Source organism: Parasteatoda tepidariorum, chromosome 6 (genome assembly GCF_043381705.1).
Source record: "Parasteatoda tepidariorum isolate YZ-2023 chromosome 6, CAS_Ptep_4.0, whole genome shotgun sequence".
NCBI lineage: Eukaryota > Metazoa > Arthropoda > Arachnida > Araneae > Theridiidae > Parasteatoda > Parasteatoda tepidariorum.
In genome coordinates, this window is record NC_092209.1 from 33,398,075 (window position 1) to 33,413,106 (window position 15,032).

The 15,032-nt window shown below is 31.1% G+C and overlaps 1 protein-coding gene across 1 annotated transcript; it reads left to right on the forward strand.

Annotated features, from left to right (window-relative positions):
* Nucleotides 1-420: 420 nt before the first annotated feature.
* Nucleotides 421-8,736, forward strand: LOC107456437 (astacin-like metalloprotease toxin 5). Its single transcript, XM_016074299.3, has 6 exons — nt 421-534; nt 1,722-1,783; nt 2,816-2,897; nt 4,355-4,472; nt 6,832-7,007; nt 8,469-8,736. The coding sequence occupies exons 1-6, from the start codon at nt 441-443 to the stop codon at nt 8,687-8,689; spliced, it is 753 nt and encodes a 250-aa protein (XP_015929785.1). The 5' UTR covers nt 421-440; the 3' UTR covers nt 8,690-8,736.
* The last annotated feature ends 6,296 nt before the right edge of the window (nt 8,737-15,032 follow it).

Below are 15,032 nucleotides of genomic sequence, written 5' to 3' on the forward strand. Positions count from 1 at the left end.
GTGATCTGGTGTCAGGCTCTAGTAGACCTTTGGTCAGATAGACTAGCCAACTTAAATTGTGCTATGTTTTAAACAGAGTAACAAAAATTTGCAGAAAAGAACCATAATGGAGTGTTTTTTGTGCGTGAAAAAAATATATGACAGAATCGAAATTCATCATAAAATTGCTGCATGTGAAAAATTTACCAGTATAATAACGCTTTATACTTGATGGAGTAGGTTTTTTGATAATTTTAAAATAAAACATGATGAAATAAAGCACATAAAAAAACTTGATTTGCTTACTATGCTAGACCTACGAAGTTAACAGCTTTGATTTAAGTTTATCATACGCTATATTCTAATCAATAACAGCAGGTTTTTCCCATAAGATATTAAAAAATAATATTGATAAGGCGACATTTAAGAAAGCTCTATTTAGCTAATAATTCACACTTTTCATGCTTGCAAGCATGAATGTCACACTGTCACTTGTTGGCCTACTGGCCGTGGCTTTAGCGGAAGAAATACAGCTAAGTCCAGAGCAAGCAGAAGGTTTTAATTTTACTTTTTTTTTTTTTTTGTTAATAGCAGTCAAGATAATTTAAATTTTAAGTTATTATTACTAGTTTACTTATGTATATTTTACTCCAATTTCTGTTCTTTACTTACTTATACACAAAAACCGCAACGTCTGATGTTTGTTAAAAAAAATTTGCTTCTTATTGATAATAAGACTTGTGAAGCAATTTTATCTCAAATATTTACAATGTTGTGAAAACGGATGCTTTTGTAAAGAACTTCATTTTTTAATAATATTAATTAAAATTTAGGAGAGAATAGTTTAGCAACTTTGCTTTGTTTTTCAATTTTCGATTTAGCTTTCTTACAAATTTGATTTTTATAGTGTTTTAAACTAAAACTGATACAAAATTTATGTAAAAGAAAGAAAAAAAATCTCCTTTTTCGTTAAATATACTAGTAAAAACCACTCTTATGTGAATGTTTAGAATCCTTATAAAAATGAGAACAAAAAAAATTTATATGATGGGGCACAAATTAGTTTAAGTGAAGAAAAAACAAAAATGTTTGAGAAATCTGGCAAATTACAGTGGAACAAAGCGTAAGTAATAAATGTCAAAGCAGATTTAATTGGAGGTTAAAACTTGAAGGTGTTACGAATAACTGGCTTAATTTCCTCTCTCAATCAAATCTATCATGTTGTATATTACATTTCTTGTACTGTAGTTTGATAAATTTCGAGAGCGGTTTCGATTTTTCCTCGCTAAAAAATTTATTTGCGGCCCCATGTATGCATTTTTGTTTGCATTGTTTGGATTATAAAAGTACATTTTAAGGGTGGTCTATACGAGTCACATTATATGTATTATTTGTGCGGAATCGTGTTTTAAACATTTTTATGTTATAATTTTTTTATTCTAACATGCCATTAATTCTCTTACGTAAGAAGCATTTGCGAAATTTCCCAACAAATCGATTATTTAATTTGCAGCGCTCAAGTTATTAACGAACTTTTATTTTTTCAGATTACACAAATGTTATACGATTTGTATAACAATTATAATAAAATCAAAGCGATAAAATTGTTTTTAATTCTAAAATCTGTTGTAAACGTACAAAATTAGCATAATTTAATTAAAAAGTTTAATAAAACTTAAAGTATATTTCAACGTAGCGTTAGAAGGAAATTTACGCAAGCTTTACAAATCTTATATTTTTAGAAGCTAGATTGGCTCTTCAAAATCCTGACTTGTACGATGGAGACATGGCTGGTATTGAGTTTGTAAGCATTATTTTCATTATTTTTTTATTGTTTATTATTAAATGTTATTTTAAATTATAAATCAATTTAAACAAGAGGTTTTCAACGCGTATTACACGCACTATAACATATACTATTGTCACATTAAACATGTATCTCATTAAACTTAAAACAGTTCGATAAAAAGAACTATTTCAGATGATAACGAATAGTGCAAAATTTTGTGGCATTTTTCTTATGAAAAAAAAATTAGCGAATTAGTTGTAGTAATTTTTTACTACTTAAATAATAAAGCAATGAACAGACTAATTCGTCAAAAGAAGAAAAAGAAAAAAAAGATCAACATTTGGAGGATACTTTGCAAATGATATTGATATTAAGAAAACTGAAATAGTGAAGCAAAAATAATATCAAACTTTACATTAACCATTAGCCAAATCATAAACCAACCATTAACCAAATTGGGCAAATCATTGCCAATGTTCCAGATCAATCTTTACAGCCAATTTTTGAACTCGAAACTGAAATAACTATCTCTTAGGACTTCTTTAACGAACTCTAGTGAAAAACACTCTCAACTGATGCGTTTTGTGTTGAACTGGACAGTTTATGCCTTCATCAGCTTTAGATTGAAATGAATGCATTCTTCTTTGTTACAAGTAGACTTCATTAAAGTTCAAATTTGTTTTTAAAATGAAGTTCTGATTATTATGAATAGGACGATGCAAAAAATTATGTTTTGTTATGTGTAAGCTTCTGTTAAGTTCAGGTTTGTATTTAAAATAAAATTATTATTATTATGCCACTGTACGAAATTCTTCGTTGCATTATCTTTTGTTAAGTTAAGGTTTATTTTAAGAATAAAATTTTGTTCATTATTATTAGGATGCTGTACGAAATTCTTTGTCTCATAATATTTTTTTAAGTTTAGGTTTATGTTGAAAATAAAATTTTGCTCATTATTATTAAGACGCTATACGAAATTCTTTGTTACATTATCTTTTGTTAAGTTTAGGTTTATTTTAAAAATAAAATTTTGTTCATTATTATTAGGACGCTGTACGAAATGCTAGAGTCGGAGACCATTACAGGTGGCCAAATGCACGTGTGCCTTACGTCATTGACGCTTCTTTGAGTAGGGTTTTTTTTTTCAAACTTTTTGTTTTTATAAAAAGTGTGTACTTCCTTATTTCTTATTTCTTATTATATTATTTATTATTACATTATTTATTATTACATTATTTATTATTATATTATTTATTATTACATTATTTATTATTATATTATTTATTATTATAAATTTGTGTATTTCCTTATTATTAAACTATTAAATACACTTAGAAATAGTGTCTTGTCAATAAGAAGGAATTCCTGCCCGACCATCTAAAGCAACTGGCTCTCGAAATTATTCACTCTATTCCAAGACAAGATGCAAAAATTTTCACTGACGACAGCGAAATCGATAGTCATGCTGGTAGCGGAGTCTACATCGAGACTCCTGATGAAAAATTTTCTCTCTGCCAGCTTAACCCAGACTTCTGCTCCGTTTTCAGAAGCGAAGTTCTGACTATCAACAGGGGTCTGGAATTTGTTATGCAAAATGACCTTTATTTTAAAGACCTTTGGATATTCTCTGATAGCCACAGCTCCCTGCAACATCTCAACAACCGGACCCAAATTGGCGACAAAACCAGTATTTCCATCGTAAACAACCTAAAACTCTTGTCCCTCCAACATAATATTCACCTGCAGTGGGTTCCTTCTCACGTCGGTCTCTATGGTAATGATTTAGCGGAGAGCCTAGCTAAAGAGGGTTGCAGCCAACCGCACCCAACCTCTTCTGATCTTACCTATCTTGAACTTTACTCCCTGAAGAAATCCCAGCTTCTCAGAGACTGGTTGATTCCCCCCACCCCTCCATTGGTACAAGGGAAATAAGCCTGGAGCTTCTTTGACCCTTCCCTTTGAAAGGAGAGTCTGCACCACCATCTCCAGCCTAGCTACCGGCCATCTTAAAGGTTTTCTATTTTCCGAAGGAACTAAAATCCATCCCATCTGCCCTAAATGCCATCTACACCTGGCTTCCGCCGATCACATCCTGAACTGTCTTGGTCTTCTCTGGGAAAACATTTACTCTACACCTATTTTGGTATTTGATTTTCTTCAGGTCAACGGGTTCATAGATCTGGTCTGACTTCGTCAGCCCAGAAGAGGATAAGCAACAATAGCAACAGAAATAGTGTTTTAGAACTTTTTGAAACTTTTCGTGTCATCAAAAGAAGGTCCACATTATTTGCACTTGAAAAAAAAGCATTCAAAACTTCTTATTTATTAATTTATTTTCATCTGCTTTTTGTCGCATCGTTCGATCAACTAAGTGATTCATAAGTTCCTGTAGAATATATAGCTGATTTTTAATTTTATAAAAAAATTCACCTCTAAAGTAATTTTTTTTTGTTGCTTTTTTTAAAAAAATAAAAATGGCGACAATTTTTTTAAATAGTTATAACTACACTTTTAATTTTACTTCTGCGAAAATTTCTAATCTATTACAGATGTATTTGTTACAGTACGTTATATTTTCTAATGAAGGTAAAGCACATGACGTAATTAAGAAAGGCATGGATGATTACCACAAGAACACGTGTGTCCGATTCGTTCCCAAAACCGATGATGATGCACATTACCTCAAGATATTTGCTGGACAAGGGTGAGTATATACTCTTTTAATAGTTAAGAGAATTTTTTTAAATTACATCATAAATTGGCGGGAATGTGGATGTTTGACATTTTGTTTGTGTTTAAGTACTTAAAAATACCTAGTACTTCAAGTGAACGCATCATGAAAATAGCCAGTACAACTTGTATTAATAAACATCTAAAGTATCGTACCATACCTATACTCTTCACGCCAGCTGGTACACAAGGCTTCTTTTTGAAGTGTAAGTTAACTTTCACTCAAAAAAAAATTAAAAACTACTTTTAAATCTTACTTAAGCCACTAGATGGTGACACCGTTTTAAAACAATCTTTATTCATCTGGAATAGAATACAGTAATTTTATATCAATACCACTGACAAGGCTGAACTAGATCCTTAATTTGACTGTTAGCCTTGAAGTTCAACCTTGCCAGTGAGAAGCAAGTAATATCAAGGTGTCTACTTATATAATTTTGTTTCAATTTGCATAATTTTAATAATGCTAGCTAGAACGAAACGATTGCATTGGAACTGGCAGTACGAAACAATATCTCTTGAGCACCATATCTCTTGTCGCCATATCTCCGAATCACGGACTTTTTTTGCACAGAAATTTAAAACTCATTTCATGTTAAAAACAGTTTTTACTCTCGCTTGTAATTTTTTATTATAAAATATACTAACAGTGGAAAAAAATTGTTATTTGTCACATATACAAATATTTAAACCATTTTAATTAAATGAAAAAAATCCAAAATTTGAAGGGAATCAATCGGTTGACTAAGTTCTCCAGAAATAAAAATCTATAAATATGACTTTTTTTAGATGCCGAAGTATGTTGAAAAGTTAAATTAGCATCAAAGGGGACAAATCATCGATCGTTCTCCTAATCAAACTATTATGATCACATTTTTCACATTGTGGCTACTCCAAATATAATGACTGTCAAAAATTCGAGTTTGTCGAAAAAGGTATGTTTACTCAAAAAAAGAGCATTTTTTAGTAGTTTTGTATTTTTTGCTCTAATTAATTGGCACAATTGAGCTTAAGCCTTTGAGTCATTAATATTGCATCTTAGTACGTGACAAGCCACTTACTTGATCAGAAATTATTAAGGTGTTTCTGTTTTTGTTGTGGAAACTGTACTTTAATGTATAACATTAGAAATTTTTAAATTCATATTATATCCACTAAAAGTGCATATATTTTAACAAATATTTCCTTTGCGTAACGTACCGTCATTTTTGTAATGATTTTGAGAAGAGATGTACCAGGTTCTTACAGTTTCCCAGCTCCGGGTACCAGGTGACAATTATTCGATGACATCATTACCCGATGTCTTGGATTACTGAAACTGCAATGATCATTTATGGATATAGTTGGTTACTGCAAATGTAAATGATTGTTTCGTAGCATTGTATACCCGTTAAAATTTGCCGGGCATCAGGTCTTGAAACTAAAATCCAGGTAGTAAATTTTCTTTGCCAGGACCAGGTAATGAAAAGTTGGCTGGGTACTGGGTAATTGCCAGGTACCCGGTACAATCCAAATTTTGATCAATCGGCCCACGACCTCAAAACGCTGTTGTCAGAGATCGTTGGTGTTGTTACTTATACCACTTGCCAATATCAACAAGCTTGTTTGAAATCAAGCAAATTTTAAGGGCAGAGGATGCGTTTCTTGTTTTGTTTTTTTTTCAGTGGTGCCGTCTATGACCAAGAATACGACTTCAGTCACACAGGGAGACCACACAGACTGTTTTACAGGGAGGACACAATCCTACTCCATTCATCAACAGATTGTAGTTTTGGCCTGAACCAGAGAATGATCCATCCCCAATTCAGTACCTCCATTGATTTGATATGATAACTTAAAGGACTTTGCGGCTCCGACAGATTTAACATGCACCAGTCACCATTTAATACACGGGGATTCTTCGTCCCTCGGGATTTGAAGAAAAACAGAATGAACTAAGAAACTTATTTAAATTGTTCACTCCATTACGTTAGCACTGTTGGTGTTTAAATTTGCTGGCAAAAGAGAAGCTATTTATAAAGTTACTCGTCGACTCTCTGTTGAAAAATGCACTTAGAACCTTCTAATTTTACTTCGGAAACTCTAAAATTATAGTCTCTGAGTGTGAATTCACTTACTGAAGACTGTGAAATATAAAGATCTGAAAATGTAAATTACTATGGTGCAGTTAAATTAGTATACCAAAATGTGATCTTTATTCTGAGAAATTTTTTTTAAATTGTCAATTAGAATGTTTTCCCATCAATAATAATGAAAATAAATCTAAGTTTAAGAAAGGTGTACTAGTAAAAAAAATAAATTAAATGTTCTTAACATATGTATTGTATCTACAGGTGCTATTCCTATGTGGGAAAAATCAGGGGCCAACAGCCAGTATCTTTAGGTCGTGGATGCCTGTTTCCAGGAACAGTCGTTCACGAGTTGGGACATGCCCTCGGATTCTTCCACGAGCAAAGTAGATCAGACAGAGATGAGCATCTGATCATCTACCTTGAAAATGTTCAGAAAAGTGAGCATTTAGATATCAATAGCTTACTAGTGGCATTAAAGCTTTGTCTTCAATATGCACTTATTTAAATAACTGACGTTTCCCTGTCTAATAATCTTATGTTGAATCATCTTCTTCTTATCTATCTCGAATGATAACTCTCACATCGAATTACCTTCGTATATCTCTTGTACCCAATGTTTTAAATCCTGATAATATTTTATGTAAGCAACAGACCAACGTCGACATCGAAGTTTTTGCTATTGTACTGTAACGATGCAGTTTGAAACCGAACAGATAGATTCTACTTTCCTATTTCAATACTCATTTTATTGTTTATAGCATGTCTGATTTTAGGCGAGGGGCGCATATCATCGATTAAAAGAAATCAGAATCAATACTATAATTGTTTGCTATCGCCCTGCATTGTAAGAATAAATGTGTAATTGGATTTAAATTTATGCGTGTTTTAAAAATATAAGTCATTTAATGCCCAAATATATTTTTGTAATAAAGTTGAACAGGCCACAGCCTGTTGACCACACTGAACAGGCTGAAAGCCATACAGAAAGATACTCTCTAGACAAGACAGACAAACTGAAACTCAAGCAATGAGAAATAAATCACAAACATTGCTATAAAGGTTGATATGATTGTGATAAAAACAAAGTGAAAGTGTTAATTTCGAGAATATTATTCTATTCATTTATAGATATACTATTGAGAAAAATTATGCTGATTTGCTGTAAGGTACAATCGAGACTTATTGAAAATCGGAAAGAAATGAGTAGTATGCTACATACATTGTTATTGCGGTTTTAAAATGTTTAAAATTAAGCTGTCTCTAATATGTGCATTACTTTAGCTGGTTTATTTATTTGGGCGTGAATTTTTCTACGATGAGACCACCTAATCAAATAAAATGATAGCTCCGTAGTTTTTAAATATTTCAATACTGATAAGTTTTTAAACGCTTATCGACGAAAATTTAAAAACACATTTTTTAATAAAGTTATTCATAACAATTTATATTTTGATTCAAAAAGGATTTATCTCATTTATGTTAGAAGTAGTAATTTTGTAGTCGTTCCTAAATATTTTGACACAAATGACGCATTCTGCTACTTTAAAGTTTTGCATGTTTTAATTGATTTCGAACATTTTTTGAAGCTAACGATTTAGAGTGCTAAGAAAATAATTAAAGTGCCAAAGTTTTTTTTTTTTTTTTCCTTTTTAATTCTACAATTGGGTACTTTCACTTCGAGAAGAAGTGAAGTGATTGTACCCAACCACGTAATTTTAATCAGGTTTAATTGGATTCCTGTAAGCGACGTTAAGTGTGTGTTTCGAACCCGATAGACTTCTGAATCGACAAATGCCTAAATTTAACTACCATGACATCACTTGCAGGTATCCAATTGTTATTCGTATATTTTAATTTGGAATGATTTTTGTTTTCGTTTATTTTTCTTTCTTACTTAGGCATGCAATTCAACTTCAACAAGCTTCCTCCACGAGATAACATTTTATACAATACTTTCGATTACAACTCCATCATGATTTATGGAAACAAATCTTTCTCCATGAACGGAAAAGACACCATGGTAGCCAGAAACGGACAGAAATTGTCTGACCCTTACAACAAGCCAGGAATGACCAAAAGCGATATCGAAAGAGTGAATAAAATGTACAATTGTGCATAGTATATTACAAAAATAAATAAAATCCAGCACTTCTTTATTTCATATTACATATTGTTTTATTATATTTCTTTAAGCACCATTCTTATAATACTGACCAAAAATAAAGCAAGAAAAAGTGTATGTCCATTACTCATCTTAAATTAATACTTAAACGAGTAAAACGCTATGAAAAACGCTGAAAAATCTGTCGGATCACTTATGAAGAAGGTGAGATTTTTTATTATTGCTTTTTTATTTTTTATTTTATAACCATCGTTAAACACGAATTCAATTTTGAATTTACGATTGCCAATGTTCAACCCTGTAGCCTTGCAATTTTGAAGAGTTGGCATGGAATTTCAAAGGATTGCGAACGAGTTAAAATGCGTCATATCGTTTCTACTGTCAACTCTGATTAACTTACTACCTCAATTTTTTTAAATAAAAATGTTTTTTCTAGTGTTTGCATCCTGTTTTACCAATGACTCAATATTTTATTTTATAGTCGTAGTTGAACTCTCGACCAAATTTTAGGTTTACGACTACTAATATTCAACTAAGTAGCCTTGTTGTTTTGAACCCAATCCAGAAGTCAAGGGAACTCCTGGGTCAAGAATTGAGAAAAATTTTGCTTTCGTGGAGGACGCTTTGCAGCACCTAACCTGTATTTGCGTCACAGAGAGAGGAAAACTACGAAAACAACACGGTTAGCCTGACGGCAAGGGGATTTTAACTACCATCTACCACTAGGGATATTTTACGTCGACACGGTGATCAGTGCGAGCCGGGTGTAGAATTCGTATCGATCAACCATCGAATTGAAACCCGATTCATCTCATTAGGAGGCGAGCGCTTTATCCCCTGAGCAATCCCAGCTAAAGAAGGTGGAATGAAAACATCAAGAATAGTTTGATTGCCTGATAAAATTTGAAGTGTTTCTGTCATTCATTTTTCAGGTTCTCTCTATTTCATCCGACAATTAAGCAGCTTTTGAATGCTTCATATTGGCCCTTTCTCAGTAGTTTTGACAGCGTTTTTTTTTATTTATAGAATTTCAGTTATCGACATTAATTTGCAACCTCTTATATGATATTTTTGACTTTTTCATACTGAAAAAAAAAAAAAATTGGGAAAGTGCTTATAAAACGTCGCAAATTTATGTTTATAGCCGTAAAGTGGAAGAAAAAAAATGCTGACGAAATACTTGGAATGAATGGTGAGGAAGATAGCATGAAATGCGTCAAAATCAGTTAGATTACCGTATGAAAATTGGAGATGTTTCTAACCTTCATCTTTGAGCCGTGATGGCTCAGGGGATAGAGCGTTCACCTTGTGATAAGGTGAACCGGATTTGAATCCCAGAGTTGACTGGTCGATACGAATTCCGCACCCGGCTTGATCCGACCGCAGTGCTGACGTAAAATATTCTCAGTGGTAGACGGATCACGGGTCAGAGTCCCCTTGCCATCAGGCTATTCCTGGGAGGTTTTCCTCGCCATGTAACGCAAATGCGAGTTAATTCCATCAAAAAGTCATCCACGAAGGCAAACTTCTCCCCATACTTGATCCAGGAGTTCCCTTGTCTTCTGGAGTGGGTTCAAAATTACAAGGCTTCAGAATTGTACAAGTCACAAACCCAAAAAAAAATTAGGTCGGCTGTTCAACAACGATTTTAAAATAAAATAACGTTCATCTTTTAATTCACCTAATCAGATAGATTCTTTATAGTTTTTAGACCTGCCTTCTTTAATAGGGTTTTTTTTTACGATTTGATCACGATTCGCTTTTAAATATTAATTTACGATCCCTAATGTGTTAACTTTTTTTTATCTTCCTTTTTGACTTTTCCTTCCTTTTTACCTTTTCGACTAAATCTATTTTCAAATGTTACAAATTTGTATGATAAAGTTTTTTAAAAATTAAATGGCGATATATTTTGATGAATTAATGCCAAACAATAATTCGTTGTAATTCAATAACTCTAACAACAATAACTAGTAACAGCAAGTATTGAGTACTCATAACACTAAAAAGGAGGAATCCTAGTTTGTTTATGAGATCACTAATATTCCTCATCAATTTATTTATTATGCAATTTGCTACAGATATAACTGAATTCATATGGCTAATTCACATTTTTTTTAAATTTACGTCAGAAAACTGCAATTGTCAAACACTAGCTTAAATTTTCAAAAAAAATTTATTCTCAAAATATTTATGATAAGAAAATTGTAAAAAATAATAAGTTATATTTTAGATTCCCATTTAACTAGATATCAACTAACTAGCATTCTTTTAAAAAATAAAAACTGAACTTCAAAATATATCCATACTTAAAGTTTTAATATAAAAAAATATATTATTGATTATATAGCATACCAAAGAAGGTTATTTTTACTTAGAAAAACTCAAATAAATAAAATGCAAAGATCAGTTTTACTTTAAAGTGAACGACAAATTAATTAAAGTGAAGTAGACTGCTGTTTAATTTTCAAATTACTAAGTGCTTTGTATGATATATAAAGCCGGATAAAAATTGTAAAATGGACTGATGCGAACAAATAAATACAGGAAGCGTGAAATTTAGGAAAAGGTTAAGGTAACGAGGAAAATTTAGATTTATTTCCTGCTTGAAAAATAAATAAATACGATAAAAAAGAACCTTTAAAATCAATCGAGAGCAGGTCATCTTTTTCGAAATAGGTTGCGTAAGAATATCTCACGATTTTTAAATGGTTCGCTAAAAAAACAAACAGAATAAAACTAAATGATGCGAGATTTCTGAAACAGAAGAGAATGGTTTTCTTCTATAATTAATCGCGATCATCCGACAAAGTTTAACATAATGGCAATTGTTTTTAATCCTCTATTTCATTCTGCTTCTAGGTTCTGGTTGGGACATTATCTTCTTAATATCGTCACAGGTCAGGAGGAAAAAAAGAAAAGAGTTAAATGATTTTTTTTTAAAAATCATATGACGTTGCGGAGCAATTTATAATAGTGAAACCTTCAGGAAAGACCACCTCTGTGTAGCCACTACCTCATTTCAAGGCACGGAATTTTTTTCCGTAGCGATTTGTAATAGTGAAACCTTCAGGAAAGACCATCTCTGTGTAGGGACTACCTCATTTCAAGGAATGGAATTTTTTCCGTAGCAATTTGTAATAGTGAAACCTTCAGGAAAGATCACCTCTGTGTAGCGACTACCTCATTTCATGCCACGGAATTTTTTCGTAGACTTTATGTTGAAGTAAACCTTTAGGAGAGACCATCGAAACCTCACCACAGAAAAAAAGTTTTAAAAAAAATGTCAAATAAGAAAACACGAAAGGATATAAAAATAAAAAATATTAACAAAACAAATAAGTAAACTCAAGTGTATTCAAAGTATTTCGGAGTGGTTCTTTTTTCCGATCTCTGAGGGAGATTGACAACCTCATGATACAGTCAGAGTGTAATAAAGACGACGCTATCAATGATTTAGTTTCAGAGTTGAAAGTTAAATTAGAAAAAAAAAGTTATTTTAGAAAAAAGCTAAGCATCTCAAACAAACAAACCTCTCAATTTTAAAGTAAATTAATTTTTATGATGTAAAACTAAATGCAAAACTTATAACAAAAAAACATAATTGCTTATAGATTTAAAATAGTTCTACCAATCATAATTGGTAAATTCGTTTTTACACATAATTATATCAGAAAGGATCCTTTTTATTGACTCCAAATTGTAATTTGGCGTCAATAACATTTTGAAGTCAATAGAGTTAACCTCTAAGAACAACCAACCTCCATTAACGACCATTTCATTGTGGAACAGAAAGTGGTCGCTCCCGTGAGGTTTCACTGTATATGATTGTAAACCTTTCTCTATATATATATCTATATAGATATTAAAAAATCAAAAGAGTTGTCGCCATTACGGGTGTTCATCGTCACATTTTGCTTTGCGGCACAAAAGCTATAAAACATCAAATTACGAATTATTGAAATTACGAAGGCGTGTTGAAAAATATACATGGAGTATTATAGAATAAAATAAATTAATATTAGATTTTAGGTTTGAAAACTATTAGTAATTAAACTTGTAAGAAAAAACATCCTGCGGGCCACTCTACAGTCTGCAAGAATTTAATTACAGAGTTGAGATTTAACAACATGAAAGGCCATGCTTGTATATGAACTCATCATGAGCTGTTCTGTAAAATTTCAATTTGTTCGAAAATTATTGTAATTTTAAGTGATTTGTAATTTGCGTTAGATTTTGTATCGTTGCACAAAATTTTTAAGATTTAAATAGTTTGAGAATTATTAACTGTTAAACTTAAAGTTAGGAAAAAGAAAAAAAAATACAGTGGTTGATTTACTGGTCTTTGAAATAAAACTACAGACTTAAAATTTAAGATGATTAAAGGGTCATTTTAAATTATAAGATAAATGTGCGTCTTTTTTTCACCAATCTGTTTGAAAGTTATTGCAATTTTAAGTGCGCTTTTCGAGTTTTATTTTCTTCACTTTAAATAATTAATCAACTCAGACTTTATTTGATGACGGAAAAAAAATTGATAAATAAATTAAAAGAAATAAGAGAAAGCGATCAAATGTTGCTAAATATAAATCATAACATGTATGCAACGAATTTTTTTAAAAAAGAAGAGAAATACAATTCTATATTTTAGTAGAAATTTTAAAGATTTAAATTTTCAGTACTAAATAATAGTTATGAGAAGTTAACCTTTCCTTTGTCGAGTTGAACCTATAAATGTTCATTATTCAGTTGAATTTAATAATTCAAAGTCAACAGGAAAGGCAGTAAATAATAATAAATAAAAAAAGAAATTGTGTACTATGTACTAACTTTGCGAGGTGATTCAGGCAGGATTGAAAAAAGGAGTTTGATAAGTACCGCGAAGTTTACCGTGATACCGACAAAAATGATTATAAGATATGCATGCTAAAAGTAATTATCTTCGAGAATTATAGTTGTGATTAGGCGAATCTCGATTGTTACGAATTAATTTTGCAAAAAGTATACGAATCCCCGTTTTTTCTTTCTCTTCAATGAAAATTGCCCTTTTAAATCATCGAATAATGCTAAATCACCGAGAAGAGCAAAACTGAAACGTTTTATTAAATTACATTTCAGCTGTATAATTTATAGAAGAGTTGAAAAGAGGTTTTCTGTAGTAACGTGTCGCTTTATTCACCAAAATGGATTGTAAAATAATAACACAAGTACTTACGCACTTTCGAGAATCACAATCAATATAGTATATTTCTCTTATTCAAGCAATACTGGGTTCAAAAGCTAGAAATAAATATAAGTAAAGATGAAACAAAAGCAAAAAAAAATATTAAAAAAATGGAAAATTGTATTATAAACTTTTTTCCAAAAACAAAATCACTTTCTCGGTTGAAATATAAATTCTCCTTCTTTTATCCTTACTCTCTGTTGGTTTATTTTTTTTTAAGTAAACGCAGATTCCATGGCACTTTCATTTTTTTTTTTCTAATCCTAATTTTTTTCCTAATAATACCATCTAATTTCGTTACAGTGAATTTGCAATGCCGTTTAATTATGAACCCAGCTGATTATAGCATTTAGGCCATTATGTTGTATGTTCAATCTAAACTTCCTTCTTCTCTGAAGGGGCCAAGAGGAGGGTTAGTTTCAGTACTATCAAATGACTTTTAGAAAAATATTGAATCCCTGAGTTTTCCGTTCATTTTATATTTCTTTTATAAGAGTAGTATTTTTCAGGTTATTTGACTTTTTATACTTTCACCTACCTCCTCACGAGTTGAACACTTTTTAAAATCATTAAAATCCCTGTATCATTTTTATTTGAGGCATTTATTCATTTCAAAATTTTCTTGATTCAAATCTGTTTATTTGAAAGTAACCTTTACCCCACATCTTTGTAAGTCTCCTGCATATTCATTAACCTTCTTAAGTGATTTTAATTATAAAAAAAGAAAAGAAAAAATACTACTTTGCTTTAAGAAATATTTTTGTTCATTTATCAAAAACTCTATTTTTTCTGTGTTATTTCAAAACAAACTATGCATTTGGGTTTCAATACTTTTTTATTATTTGTAGTCGAACTTTCTGATATAACATTAAACAACAAATTCTGGCAAGTAGAATCAGTAAAAACCTTATAAAACTCCCGACTATAATAATACAGTAATTGCATTTTTTTTTACAGTAATTGCAAATATCCACTGTTAAAACTAGTTAGAAAACATACAAATGTTTTCTCATAAGACGGTTAATTAAGATCTCTCTGCATTAAGAAATAGCTTAATTTTTAATGAATTTAAAAGTTGGGAGCTTTGATCTGATTTTAACCATCCACAAAAAAATA